At 47.3% G+C, this 14,022-nt stretch overlaps 1 protein-coding gene across 5 annotated transcripts in view; it reads left to right on the top strand.

Annotated features, from left to right (window-relative positions):
- MED25 (mediator complex subunit 25) overlaps positions 1-14,022 on the top strand; it is a 138,374-nt gene that overhangs the window by 98,401 nt on the left and 25,951 nt on the right. For all 5 annotated transcript variants that reach the window (XM_063942428.1, XM_063942426.1, XM_063942425.1 and 2 more), the window contains exons 13-15: positions 6,307-6,364; positions 8,098-8,205; positions 8,992-9,180. In XM_063942428.1, the coding sequence (XP_063798498.1) occupies positions 6,307-6,364; positions 8,098-8,205; positions 8,992-9,180 (355 nt within the window). The remainder of the gene's footprint in view (positions 1-6,306; positions 6,365-8,097; positions 8,206-8,991; positions 9,181-14,022) is intronic.

Below are 14,022 nucleotides of genomic sequence, written 5' to 3'. Positions count from 1 at the left end.
GTTTGTAACCGGCCCCCCACCATGGTGACTTACCACCTACCTGTTAGGTGGCTGCAACCTACCTTGGGGGAATTGGACAGACTTTTGTGGTGGAGCCTTGAACTTGGACTTCAGGTGGACTATTTGAACATTGTGCACCCACGAAGAGAGGCCCACTACACTATGGATGAACTGTCTAGGCCAGAGCCTACACCCCCCAGGTAGCGTCCCCTTCACCCCAACGGACTGCGGGACCAGGACCCAAATCGTTGGGACATGGGTCCCTGGTTGACCCACTTGAATGGGGGGGGGAGGAGTGTGGCCGGAGAGCCCCAGCCACGAGGCAAATGGCCGCCGCAGCACTGAAGGGGTTAACCCCTAGTGCCCGGCGCCATTTGCAAAGACAATGGGCGCTTGGCGCCAGATTTAAAAATGTATTGTGGGCGCTAGGCGCCGTGTTTTATTAATGTAAAAAAAAATGTATTTTTTTGATTTTGCCGTGGTCCCGGAGACCACGGCAGGGAGGGCAGCTCCCCGGCGCGCTCAGCAGAGTGTGCACGCCGGGGGAGAGGAGGCAGCCGCTGACCGCCGGAGTCCGGGAGCTCCGCTCCCGGCAGCGGTCAGTGTAGCCCCGGGCGCACTGGAGTGTGCGCGCCGGGGAGAAGGGTGAGCGCTGCGGCTGGGAGCTCGGCTCCCGCTGCAGTGTTCTCTGTGAGAGCCGCCGCTGGGGGCCGGGAGCTCTGCTCCCGGCGCCTCAGCCCGTCGGAGGTGGCCAGCCGCGGCAGCCGGGACGGACGTCCCGGGCTGCTAGCTGGCGAGGGGGGTGCGCCGCAGCCCGGCTCCCCGCCGGACGCTGCGGCGAGGCTAATAGTCAGCGCCGCTCATGGGGGACCGGGCTAGCCGGCTCCCTAGCGGTGTGGGGGACATTAGGCTGCCGAGCAGGATGGTGAAGCGCTGGGGTCCGGGAGCTACGCTCCCGGCGCCTCAGCGCTGAAACAAGCCAGGGTCACGGCGGCCGGGACAAGGGTCACGGCGGCCGGGACAAGTGTCCCGGGCCGCCGGACTTCGGTACAGGGGGGTGCGCCGCTGCGTGCGGCGAGGCCACTGGTTAGTGCCACACTGGGGGGACAGGGAGAGCCAGCTCCCTGGAACCCCAGAGGCAGGAAGGCAGGCTGGAGGATGGGGGAAGCCAGCCCCATACCTCCAGCACTGAGAGAGAGAGCCCTAGCAGCCAGGCTGCAGGGCTAGGGAAGCTGAGCGCTGGGCACAGTAGTTAAATAATGACATACAGTGTGTTGTAAGGCACTGCAGTGCCTGAATATGTAGAGTCTGTGCAGGGCACAGGCTCAGTGTATATTTACAGGGAAATGTACAGTGTGATTTAAATGTAATGTATTTAAAGATAAATTGCACTTACTTGATTGTGTGTCCCAGGAGGGGGGAATCCATAGCTGTGCAGGCTGATGGATTCTCCCAGACCTTTTCCCCAAAAACGGAATGTTTTCCCATCCAGCCTCACATTTCCAAGAGGCACAGGGAGAGAGAGAAGCAGCTTAGCTATGAAACAAGCTGAGTGGTTTCTTGGAGCTCCATGGAGATCAGCCGTAGTGCCAAGAAACCTGGACCGGGGAGCCAGGCTGCCCAGCTCTGGAGCCCAAATCCAGGCTGCAGGCAGTGAGAGGGGTCCCGGGCAGGTTTCTGGAAGTCAGATTTAGGAGGGAAAACCTCCCCCCAGCCAGACTGAACGGCACCGTGGGAGTATCCTGCTCTCCCAGATGGGAGAGTCCAAGGAGACCGACCACTCCCCACTGTCCATAGGGAACAATGTTAGGTGTGCATGAGACCAGAGCATGCACAGCTCATGGGTAAACATTGATTGGTTGTGCACCACAGGGCGGGCTTACCCCCTGTGGTAAGGGGTCTTGGAGAGGGATAAAAGAAGGGCAGTTGGCCCATAGGAGTGTGAATTGTAACATCTTCTTCTGCTGAAAACATCTTGATTGTATGCTGTTGCCCCTAGCAATAGGGAGGAGCCTTTTTAAAGGTTATTTGAGCAATAAACACCTTTGCCTCAAGAAGACTGCTTCATCTTGTGACCTACAGGGTTAGGCCAAACCTAGCCCCGTTCTCCGGCTGTCCAGGGAAGCACCTGACGTCTACAAGCTCCGCCTTCCGCCAGCTACCGGTAGAGGCCTAGCAAGTGGCTAGTGGGGATTCGTCAGCACCACACAGCTGTGGTAAGGCAGTGCGTCGGCACATACAGAGCAGAACCGTGGTTCCAAACGCCACGGCAGGTTAGGAGTTTGGTGGTGGCAGCAAGAACCCGCCCACAACGCAGTGGGTGGAGTCAGTAACAGGCGGTTACTGACGGTAAGCGGGAATCCCCTATGTGGTCAGGCCTCGTGCGGCTTGACTTTCCATTCTGTGCGCAGTCGACGGGACGCGGCAAGCGGCGAGTGCTCCTGTACGGTACCGTCCTGTCACACTAAGGTACACTCCCAGAGGGCGGCGGCCTAGTGTGTGCAATGCTGCTAAAAGCAGCTAGCGAGCGAACAACTCGGAATGACCACCTGAGTGCATTGTCTCAGCGGTCTCTCTGTTCTTCATTCTTAAACCCTGTGTTATGGAGGACACATTTGTTCCATTCAAAATGCTTGTCCAAATTTTATATCAATCAAGAGATTGTTTTCCCGTTTTTTCAGGATGCCAATGGCTAGCAGTCATTGTGATTATCTATGTTCTTAGTTACTCCTTCTCTCCTCCTCTACCTCTCGGGCTTTGCTAAACGTAAACTATGTACCAAAAATATATAATGTATATATGCCCGTGAGACACACAATACTTGTATCGCACGTCCCAATATATACCAATTCATGGGCAAATTAACACACAAATTGGTGTGCTAATCACTGCAAAACATTACTACAGTGCTGCTGCCAGAATGTAGGCTTAAATCACTGTACACAATTACAAATATATATATATATATATATATATATATATAAATATATATAGAGAGAGAGAGAGAGAGCGCATCACAATTAGAACATTTATTATACAGTGAAAATATGTTTTTATGTTATTAAAATGTTATTATACAATGAAATACATATAAATATGTGTATATATACACCTTTAATACATATTAAAATTGCTCTTAGATCTGGACCAGTTATCACAATCTGTTGAATTGCAGCACAGCTGCCGACTTTAGCATAAGCAGGTGTGACCTCTATGTCGTCTCTGTGGCTACAGTGTTCTTACGCACCAGGTGGAATAATGGACAGTGCTGTGCTCGAGCTCCCTTGAGTGGGTGGCCGCTGATGTTCATGCAAGGAGATAAATACTTGTGGGTGTGATTAATTTCCACAACACCCTAGGTCTCCATTCGTATAGTTACACGGTCAGGTGCACGGACACTTTCCACCGGTCCCGTATAATGAATATTCCGGTCTGTGCAGCTGTTGCTTACCGAGCAGGACCCGATCATAGCAGCATAGTGTCCGTGATGTAAAATCCGCAGCAGGGAGGGAGTGCTCTGTCACAGGTAGGAAGCGACGAGTAGACGGCCAAGTTGTAGTTTAAGGTCCAGACACAGGTACAGCGTCCCTTAACACGTTTCTTCGTTCCCAAGTTCTAACGGTTTCCTCAGAAGGGTTTCTAGTCTGTAGCCCAGCATACCATATTTATTCAGTTTTTGCTCCAATGAGATTAGTCCTTTGTATATAGGTGACAGGTGTGCTCATGCTTTCAGGTGTATATCTAATCAACAGACATGCAGCACAAACATCAAGACTTATTGTTCTAAAAAGTACCATTGTTCTGCACTGCACAACCTTTCAGGAGTACAGACATTAGGTAGCAGAATGTATAGTTTTCCAATTTAACATTTTATGTTTTTACTAATCATGGCATCAGGGTGGTCTTTAGTTTGCCAGCTGTTGGGATCCCAGCGCTGGAATGCCGACACCTTTTCTCCCTTTTGGGAGTTCACGACCCCCCTAGAGGGAGAATAGATAGCGTGGAACGCGTTGCGAGCCCGCAAGGGGCTCATTTGCGCTTGCCCAGCTGTCGGTATGCTGGCCGCCGGCATACCATACTACACCCATGGCATCGCGTGTATAAGAACATTTATTCTCCTATAGTTATACATATCATGCATAATACAAATATATCTAAACAAGCACTGCCGCTCTCGTGCCCTAATGGTAAAATCTCCCTGCTTGGAACTCCATCAAGACCAGTTTCGATACCCACACAGCCCTAAATCCCACATCCATAGATGCAATCTATGTTACATTGTTTCTTATTATTTATGGAGATATCAAGCTCAAAGCAACACAACAAATCAGTTCAGCTCTTGCTCTAGTGATTAGATCACCCGACTTACCAGTTCAGCACTCTAGGTTCCATTCCCACTCAGTCACGGACCACAGGTGTATATTGTTAATATATTACAATAAATATTTATAGAGATACTGAGTATTAGTATTTGCCTACCTATCCAATTTAGTATATAGCAAATAAACTACATACATATGTATGATTCTTTGTATAGAATGAAGATCTAAATACAGTAAAATGTAAAAGCAAGAACGTAGCACCCCAAATCCTAGATATTATTCATCTCTATATTATCATTGAGACCCTGCGGAAATAAAGAACCAAGGGAAAAGATCCAGAAGGCCTCCCTTTTACATAACCTATTAAACCTCTCACCACCTCTCTCCGTGGTTGGTATGTGTTCCATACCCTGTATTAGACCTTCAGTACAGGTTGAGTATCGCTTATCCAAAATGCTTGGGACCAGAGGTATTTTGGATATCGGATTATTCCGTATTTTGGAATAATTGCATACCATAATGATATATCATGGCGATGGGACCTAAATCTAAGCACAGAATGCATTTATGTTTTTTATACACCTTATACACACAGCCTGAAGGTAATTTTAGCCAATATTTTTTATAACTTTGTGCATTAGACAAAGTGTATCTAAATTCACACAATTCATTTATGTTTCATATACACCTTATACACACAGCCCTGAAGGTCATTTAATACAATATTTTTAATAACTGTGTGTATTAAACAAAGTTTGTGTACATTGAGCCATCAAAAAAACAATAGTTTCATTATATCACTCTCACTCAAAAAGTCTGTATTTCGGAATATTCCGTATTTTGGATATTTGGATATGGGATACTCAACCTGTATTACCCTTATGCTTACAACGAATATGAGCTGACAAACTGTGAGATTTCAGACCCTTGATAATATTGCATCTGTGCTCCAAGAATCTCTCATTTAGCCTACGAGTTGTACGTCCTACATATTGGATACCACAGACGCAAGTTATCACATAGGATTTTACATCACGGACCCTGTGCTGCTATAAGAAACAGCTGCACAGACCGGAATATTCATTATACGGGATCTGTTGCCAAATTTGTCCGTGGACCTGACTGTGTAACTATACGAACGGAGACCTAGGGTGTTGCAGAAATGAATCACACCTACAGGTATTTATCTCCTTGCATAAACATTAGCGAAAACTATCTAGCCTGTGCAGGGGGTGGGATATAGGGGAGGCGGGGCCTTGGCTGCCCTGAAAGTTAACCTTTTAGTGCCTAGCCTCCTCCAGCATTACGATACCCCATGGTCTAGCGTCGGTGTCCTCCATGGCCCCATTTAGCAGGCAAGAGCCTTACTATTAAAAGAAAAACACCTTTTTGATCTCTGTACACACTGGAGCGATATTGCCTTGATATGTTTCCTGACGAACTGGAACAACATATCGGTCTGATCGTTCAGTGTGTGCATCCAATCTGCGCACTCCTGCCGGTCCCATGCGATAATTACTGGTTGCCCGCGTTGCGTGGCCAACGAGACGATATCGCGTGTGGTGCACTGTGCAGTGTAATCAAGGACATAATGATGTGGAGCATTCCATCTTCGTTACATCGATGTGATGTGTCGGCCGCCGTAGCACCCGGGTACACATGGCTAGAGCGTGTATCCAGCCTCTGACATATTTCATGGTTCTCCTCCACCTTCTCACTCTGTTGTTACATTTGGGCCATGTTGCTTGTTAATAGCACATGACACAATCTCCTGTTTTGCATAAATGGATATATAAACATTTCCACGCCTTCATATATATTAAATTGGTTGGATTTGTTCACAGCTCTAAACTAATGGTTTATAGACAGCATTTTACTACTAGCAGCTTTTTGTGGTTCTACTTGATAAATACGAATCTGTTTCACTTTTAAGTGTTTCTCTTCTCCACTCTGTCCTGACATTATATAATGTATTTTCTTGCAGGAAGACTGATCAGTGGCCTCAGAAGCTGATTATGCAGCTGATCCCGCAGCAGTTGTTGGTAGGTAACTTGCCGAGGTGAAGAGAGAGATGTGTGATGTAATGGGCCCTACACACTGGGCAATAATACTGAAAGATATGAACGAGATACCGTTCATATCTTTCAGTGTGGATGAACGATGCGTGGCCCCGTGCTCGATCATCGCTGGTGCCTCGTCGCTTGTGCATGCAGGCCAATATGGACGATCTCGTCCATATTTGCCTGCACTCCTATGGAGTCGGGTGACGGGGAGAGTGAAGAAACGTCACTCCCCCCGTCACTTCCCCCCGCCGCCGGTTCGCCCGTATCCCCCGCCGCACAGCTCGGCGGCGGATCGCAAAGTGAGTAGGGCCCTTTAGTCTTGGGGGTTCCAGCAGAGTCTTCTGGCTTCTACTCATGCTCTGCCTATATTTTCAGCCTTAAATAACCTGACACTTTCATCCGTTATGTTTAATTTACAAGTGTATTCGTCTGTGTTGTGGTTCGTTGTTTTTTCCTTTGGTTTACTTTAGACATTTTTTGTTTGTTTTTCTTGAATTGCTCATTTTGAATTGTTGACAGTAACGCCTATTAGCTTATTGGTCCGGTCCACATCTCTGCTGTTACGGTGTGCTCGACAGCTGTTAGTAATTAATGGAGCCCAGATACCGGCTTACCTCATCCCCGCTGCGCTCTCTCCCTCACTCCCATCTGTCAGTTGTAGTTTATGTTGAAATCTTGCATTCGCCTTCTTATTAACTGATAGACCAGAGTGCATATTTAGTTATTAATGGGTATATTCATCATTGTGCCCCTAAAGCCATCGATTAATTATGAATTGCCGCAAGCTGCAGTGTGCGGATACCAGTGTTGCTTCGGTGCGGGAACAGTTGTCCCTGGAAGGCAGTCGCCTGCGAGCGGTGCCACTGCTATTATTGCCGAGAATTAGTAGAGGCAAAACTTGCCGCTGCTGCATTTCACCCGACAGTGTTACTGCGCATATGTGACCGGGATGTAGTTATGTGACCAGCGGTGTCAATGCCGACACCTACATCCCGCCCCCTGAATATCCAGACAGACTGCATGCCAACTAACAGGGACTACTCCAACTTGAGTGGGAATAGAACCTGTCATTGAGCCTGCAAGGGGCTTCGTTGCGCTCGCATCCCCCCCGCCCCTGACGGTATTCTGCGGCCGGGATCCCGGCTTTGGGATGCTGACTGCCGGGATCATGGCCGCTGGTTAAACAACCCCAGCCTGTGTGAACTGGGCTCATGCTGGCACACAGAGGGCTGGCACAAATGGAGGCCACTTCGCAACCCGGGGGCAGGATTGGGGCTCCGAGAACTAACACCGAATGAAGATGGCATCAGTTCCTCTATCAAACTCCAACAACCTTCAGTTTTTGGAGTTTGATGAATGTACTGTAGGTCCCCCTATGGGGGAAGGTGGGTCACATTGTCACTCTTAGGTAAGTAGGAATATCCTTGCCATATCCCCTGTGTTACCTTTACAATGAATCAGTTTGATACTCCATTACTTGAAAAGTAGGTAAGAAATAATCTTTTCACCTACTTTAGAGAATGATGAATAGACTCCATAGTGTTGTATAGAATACATTGGACAAGCAGTAGCCCCTATAAAGCTAGCAGTAGAATGGTTACCAGTAAAATAAAGCTATGGGGGTTATGCATCAACGCGTGGAGAGAGATAAAGTATCAACCAATCGGCTCCGAACTGTCCTTTTGCCTCATGTCTTGATCTCTGTCTTGCAGACCACCTTGGGACCCTTGTTCAGGAACTCGCGCATGGTGCAGTTCCACTTCACCAACAATGATCTGGAGTCTCTCAAGGGCCTCTACCGCATTATGGGCAGCGGCTTTGTAAGTGTACAGTAAGAAATTGCATGAGCGATCCCCATGTGGCTGAAGGTCTATAGGCCCAAAAAAGATCTTGTATAAAAAAGAAAAAGACAAAAATGCCCTAAAAGTATGGAAAAGAGCCACAGTGCGCAGAGACCTTAATGAGCTGTGCAAGTCATTTTCAAAATATACAGCAATAGCAGTTACATTGTACTAAATAAAAGAGACCATTCTTAGGACGGAGGTAGTATCAGTCATCCGCAGATATATATTGGCTACATTAAAATAAAGAAATATTTGTTAAAAGTTGTTTCACCAAATTCACCTCTTTGTAAGCGTACGTTGTATTATTATCATGTGCCGTAGTTACAGGCTGTTTTACAGCTTGCGCCTATGTGGCAGGGCTGTCCAGATGTTCCTGCTATAGGAATGGTTTTGGTGCTGCTTTATGGTTTTACTAGTAGTTTGGACCCATCATTGCTAGGATGTTCGGCGTTGTGCCTGACGTTGCAAGGTTCTTTTTCTCTCTCTCTTTGGGTGGCCAAATTCAGGACCTCCTCTGGCAGGACTCTTTCTTCCTCAGTTCTCACGGTCAGCAGGGGGCGTGTGTGTGCTCTCCAGCTCAACTGCATAACGGCTAGGCGGCCACTAAAGCCCGCTATATAATAGATGAGTGGATGCTATATAGCATAGCATTTTAATGTTAAGCTTGCCTGTTTGTGGAACAAAAACAAATTGACAATCTCAATTACTGTTTAAATCCGGTTACATAGTAATTGGTATTTGTATTTCCCCCTTCTGTTCTAGGCGGGCTGTGTACACTTCCCACACACTACACCATGTGAGGTCAGGGTTCTCATGCTGCTGTATTCCTCTAAAAAGAAAATCTTCATGGGTTTGATCCCGTATGATCAGAGTGGCTTCGTCAACGGCATCCGACAAGTGATCACCAATCACAAACAAGTGCAGATGCAGAAGATTGATCAGCACCGGAACGTAAGAAAGATCCTTCTTTAAATGATGTTAACATCCAAAATTAGAAATCTATGAATACAGTTAGAGACTAGGCTCAAACTGTAAACCTCGGCGCTATGAATAATATATGTATTAAGCAAAAATAATCACAAAACATGAATATTGCACTATAGAGCTGCTGAGCAAAAGCAGTTGGTTAGACTGAAATGAATTGGATTGAAAACAAACAAAGGGATGCTCTGCGCTCTGAAATCTCTTGTGTTTAGTTAATCAATTAATTAGTTAATTAGGTGCAGTCTAGCAGGGTGAATAATTGACTCAATGCAGTTCAATTTAAATAGCAGATACTTTTATCACAAAATGTATACACAGTTTAAAAAAACCCAATAGATACATAGAAACAATTAAAAAAAGAAAAGAAAAAAACAAATGTTGCAACTTCTTATAAGCACACTGATTAATGATATTATACTTATCTCAGAGATATAGTAATAAGAGCAGTATGTAATCCAAGTAAATATTAATTTAAATAAGAACAAAGCTCTCACTGGAATTAATTAAATAATGGACAGACACTGGCGTCCCAGTGTGTCTTTAATTAATGTTGGTCCGCAAAAATATTATTTGTAGTAAATGGGCCGTAATAGTTACCACCGTGCTGGTTCCTGAGAATTATTGCAGGGTCCTGTGTAATTGCACGTGGTAAATATGATGTAATGTTGCCACTTTTCAATGAATGTGAAGCAGTCCCACTGATGTTATTAGGATTGCTGGTATGGAAAGCCGTCAGTCACATGCGAGGTCTTTAAATGAGGATCCTCACAGTGGAGGACGTAATCCGTATAACTGGCGGTGTAGCTGCGGCCAGCCGGCACTGTCTCACCTATCCTCGCGGCGGAGGACCGTGACCGTCTAGTTCACGGAGATGTTTCCCAGAGACAGTGAAGTTGTATAATTGCAGCAATCTTACCGCACTGTATAGAACAAGCTGGGTATGATCTGACGGCTGTAGTTTGGATATCAGCGGAGTACGGCACTAATAAGCTGGAGACCAAGTCCGTGCTGTATAGTATTCCTTCAGGAGAACTTTGAATGAGAAAAAGGGGCGTCAACGCGTTTCGTCTCCTAGCAACCGGAGACTTCCTCAAGACGTCTGAAGAAATACTATACAGCACGGACTTGGTCTCCAGCTTATTAGTGCCGTACTCCGCTGATATCCAAACTACAGCCGTCAGATCATACCCAGCTTGTTCTATACAGTGCGGTAAGATTGCTGCAATTATACAACTTCACTGTCTCTGGGAAACATCTCCGTGAACTAGACGGTCACGGTCCTCCGCCGCGAGGATAGGTGAGACAGTGCCGGCTGGCCGCAGCTACACCGCCAGTTATACGGATTACGTCCTCCGCTGTGAGGATCCTCATTTAAACACCTCGCATGTGACTGACGGCTTTCCATACCAGCAATCCTAATAACATCAGTGGGACTGCTTCACATTCATTGAAAAGTGGCAACATTACATCATATTTACCACGTGCAATTACACAGGACCCTGCAATAATTCTCAGGAACCAGCACGGTGGTAACTATTACGGCCCATTTACTACAAATAATATTTTTGCGGACCAACATTAATTAAAGACACACTGGGACGCCAGTGTCTGTCCATTATTTAATTAATTCCAGTGAGAGCTTTGTTCTTATTTAAATTAATATTTACTTGGATTACATACTGCTCTTATTACTATATCTCTGAGATAAGTATAATATCATTAATCAGTGTGCTTATAAGAAGTTGCAACATTTGTTTTTTTTTCTTTTCTTTTTTTAATTGTTTCTATGTATCTATTGGGTTTTTTTAAACTGTGTATACATTTTGTGATAAAAGTATCTGCTATTTAAATTGAACTGCATTGAGTCAATTATTCACCCTGCTAGACTGCACCTAATTATCCAAAATTAGAAACTTACTTTCGGGTGGTGGTCAAACATTTGGCTAAAAAACAAAACACAAATTTGTTCTTACTGACATTGCTGTTAACACAGGCAACACGGTTGGTGTAGTGGTATGCATCACTGCCTCACAGCTCTAAAGTCATCAGTGCCGTTCATGATCTTGGCACGATCTGTAAGGAGTTTGTATGTACTACCCATGTTTGCCTGGGTTTCTTCGGTTTTGTCTTACACGCCAAAAACATACTAGTAGGTTATTTGGCTTAAGACAAAAACATTAGCTCTAATATGTTTGTGTACATGTGGTAGGGAATATAGAATGTAAGCTCCTGTGGGCAAAGGACTGATGTGAATGACTCAATTATTCTCTGTGATCGCTGCGGAATATCTGTGCGCTATATACATTTTCTCTAACGTCCTAGAGGATGCTGGGACTCCGTAAGGACCATGGGGAATAGACGGGCTCCGCAGGAGACATGGGCACTTTAAGAAAGACTTTAGACTCTGGGTGTGCACTGGCTCCTCCCTCTATGCCCCTCCTCCAGACCTCGTTTTTAGACTGTGCCCAGAAGAGATGGGTGCACTGCAGGGAGCTCTCCTGAGTTTCCTGCTAAGAAAGCATATTTGTTAGGTTTTTTTCTTATTTTCAGGGAGCACTGCTGGCAACAGACTCCCTGCATCGAGGGACTGAGGAGAGAGGAGCAGACCTACTTAAATGATAGGCTCTGCTTCTCGGCTACTGGACACCATTAGCTCCAGAGGGAGTGGAAGACAGGTTCGTCCTGGGCGTTCATCCCAGAGCCGCGCCGCCGTTCTCCTCACAGAGCCGGAAAAAAAGAAGAAATAAGACTCTGAGGCGGCAGAAGCCTTTCGGGTGCTTCACTGAGGTAACGCACAGCACTGCAGCTGTGCGCCATTGCTCCCATACACCTCACACACTCCGGTCACTGTAAGGGTGCAGGGGGGGCGTCCTGGGCAGCAATGAATACCTCTCCTATGGCAAAATGACCTATATACATGTACAGGTGGGCACTGTACATGTATATAAAAGAGCCCCCGCCATGTTTTACAAAGTTTGAGCGGGAGGGAAGCCCGCCGCCGAGGGGGCGGGGCTTCTCCCTCAGCACTCACCAGCGCCATTTTCTCTCCACAGCACCGCTGAGAGGAAGCTCCGCGGACTCTCCCCTGCTTGACACACGGTGAAAGAGGGTTTTAAAGTAGAGGGGGGGGCACATAATTGGCGATTATACATTACAGCAGCGCTACTGGGTAAACATTCTGTGTTTTTCTCCGGGGTCATACAGCGCTTGGGTGTGTGCTGGCATACTCTCTCTCTGTCTCTCCAAAGGGCCTAAAGGGGAACCTGTCTTCAGAAAAGAGATTCCCTGTGTGTGTGAAGTGTGTCGGTACGTGTGTGTCGACATGTTTGATGAGGAAGGCTCACCTAAGGAGGAGGGGGAGTGCATGATGGTCAGGTCGCCGTCGGTAACGCCGACACCGGACTGCATGGATATGTGGAATGTCTTGAATGCTAATGTAAATGTATTGCATAAGAGATTAGACAAGACTGAGGCTAGGGATCAGTCAGGTAGTCAGACCATGCCTGTCCCAGCGGCACCGGGACCTTCTGGGTCTCAGAAACGCACATTATCCCAGATCACTGACACAGATACCGACACGGATTCAGATTCCAGTGTCGACTATGAGGATGCAAAATTACAGCCAAAAGTGGCTAAAGGTATTCATTACATGATCATTGCTATTAAACATGTATAAAGAGAAAAAGCCTGAGATCACCTTTCCGTCCTCATTTGAGCTAAGCGAATTGTGCGAAAAGGCTTGGGAATCTCCAGACAGGAGACTACAAGTTCCCAAAAGGATTCTTATGGCGTATCCCTTCCCACAAAAGGACAGGATACGATGGGAATCTTCGCCTAAAGTAGACAAGGCGTTGACACGCTTATCCAAGAAGGTGGCACTGCCTTCCCAGGATACTGCTACCCTCAAGGATCCTGCGGATCGTAAGCAGGAAGTTACCATGAAGTACATTTACACACATTCTGGTACTATTGTTAGGCCGGCTATGGTATCGGCCTGGGTTTGTAGTGCTGTCGCAGCATGGACAGATTCCTTGTCTACGGAGATTGAGACCCTAGATAAGGATACCATTCTAATGACCCTAGAGCATATCAAGGATGCTGCGTTATATATGAGGGATGCTCAAAGAGACATTTGTTTACTAAGCTCCAGAATAAATGCTATGTCTATTTCTGCTAGGCGACTCTTGTGGACCCGACAGTGGACGGGGGATGCCGACTCAAAGCGGCATATGGAGTCGTTGCCTTACAAGGGGGAGGAGTTGTTTGGAGAAGGCCTCTCGAACCTTGTCTCTACTGCTACGGCTGGTAAATCAATTTTTTTACCTTATGTTCCCCCACAACATACTAAGAAGGCACCTCATTGGGGCGTGGCCACGGCGGCATTCGAGTAGGAAGCAGGGCGCAGGAGCTCCCTGAACAACAAACCCTGAACCCCCTCCTGGCCCCCTTTCCGGAGCTGCATCCCCACATACCCGGTCTCCTCTGCCCCTGGGGCAGCGGCTGGCGCCTTTGGCTGTCTCCTGTGCGAGTCCTCTGGCCGCGCCGGCTGCCGCCCGTACTTCCGGCCTAGGCTGCTGGAGCATCCCCGACCTCAATTTGGTGGCGTCTCATCGCGCTGCCGCGGGCGCACGCAGGCGTGTACCCGCGGCGAAACTGGGTCTCCTCAGCGGCCTGGAGGACGCGGCACCCCCCTGTACCCTTTGGGCCCGTCTACCTGCATTTGTTTCTTGGTGCCCGGGCTTCTCAGTTTGCAGGAGGAGTGGGGAGACTGTGGGCCCGGTGGCCATTTTGGAAGCAGCTCCTTCTGCA

Source organism: Pseudophryne corroboree, chromosome 10 (genome assembly GCF_028390025.1).
Source record: "Pseudophryne corroboree isolate aPseCor3 chromosome 10, aPseCor3.hap2, whole genome shotgun sequence".
NCBI lineage: Eukaryota > Metazoa > Chordata > Amphibia > Anura > Myobatrachidae > Pseudophryne > Pseudophryne corroboree.
The sequence above is the reverse complement of the archived record's forward strand: the minus strand, read 5'-3'. Positions and strand labels throughout refer to the sequence as shown.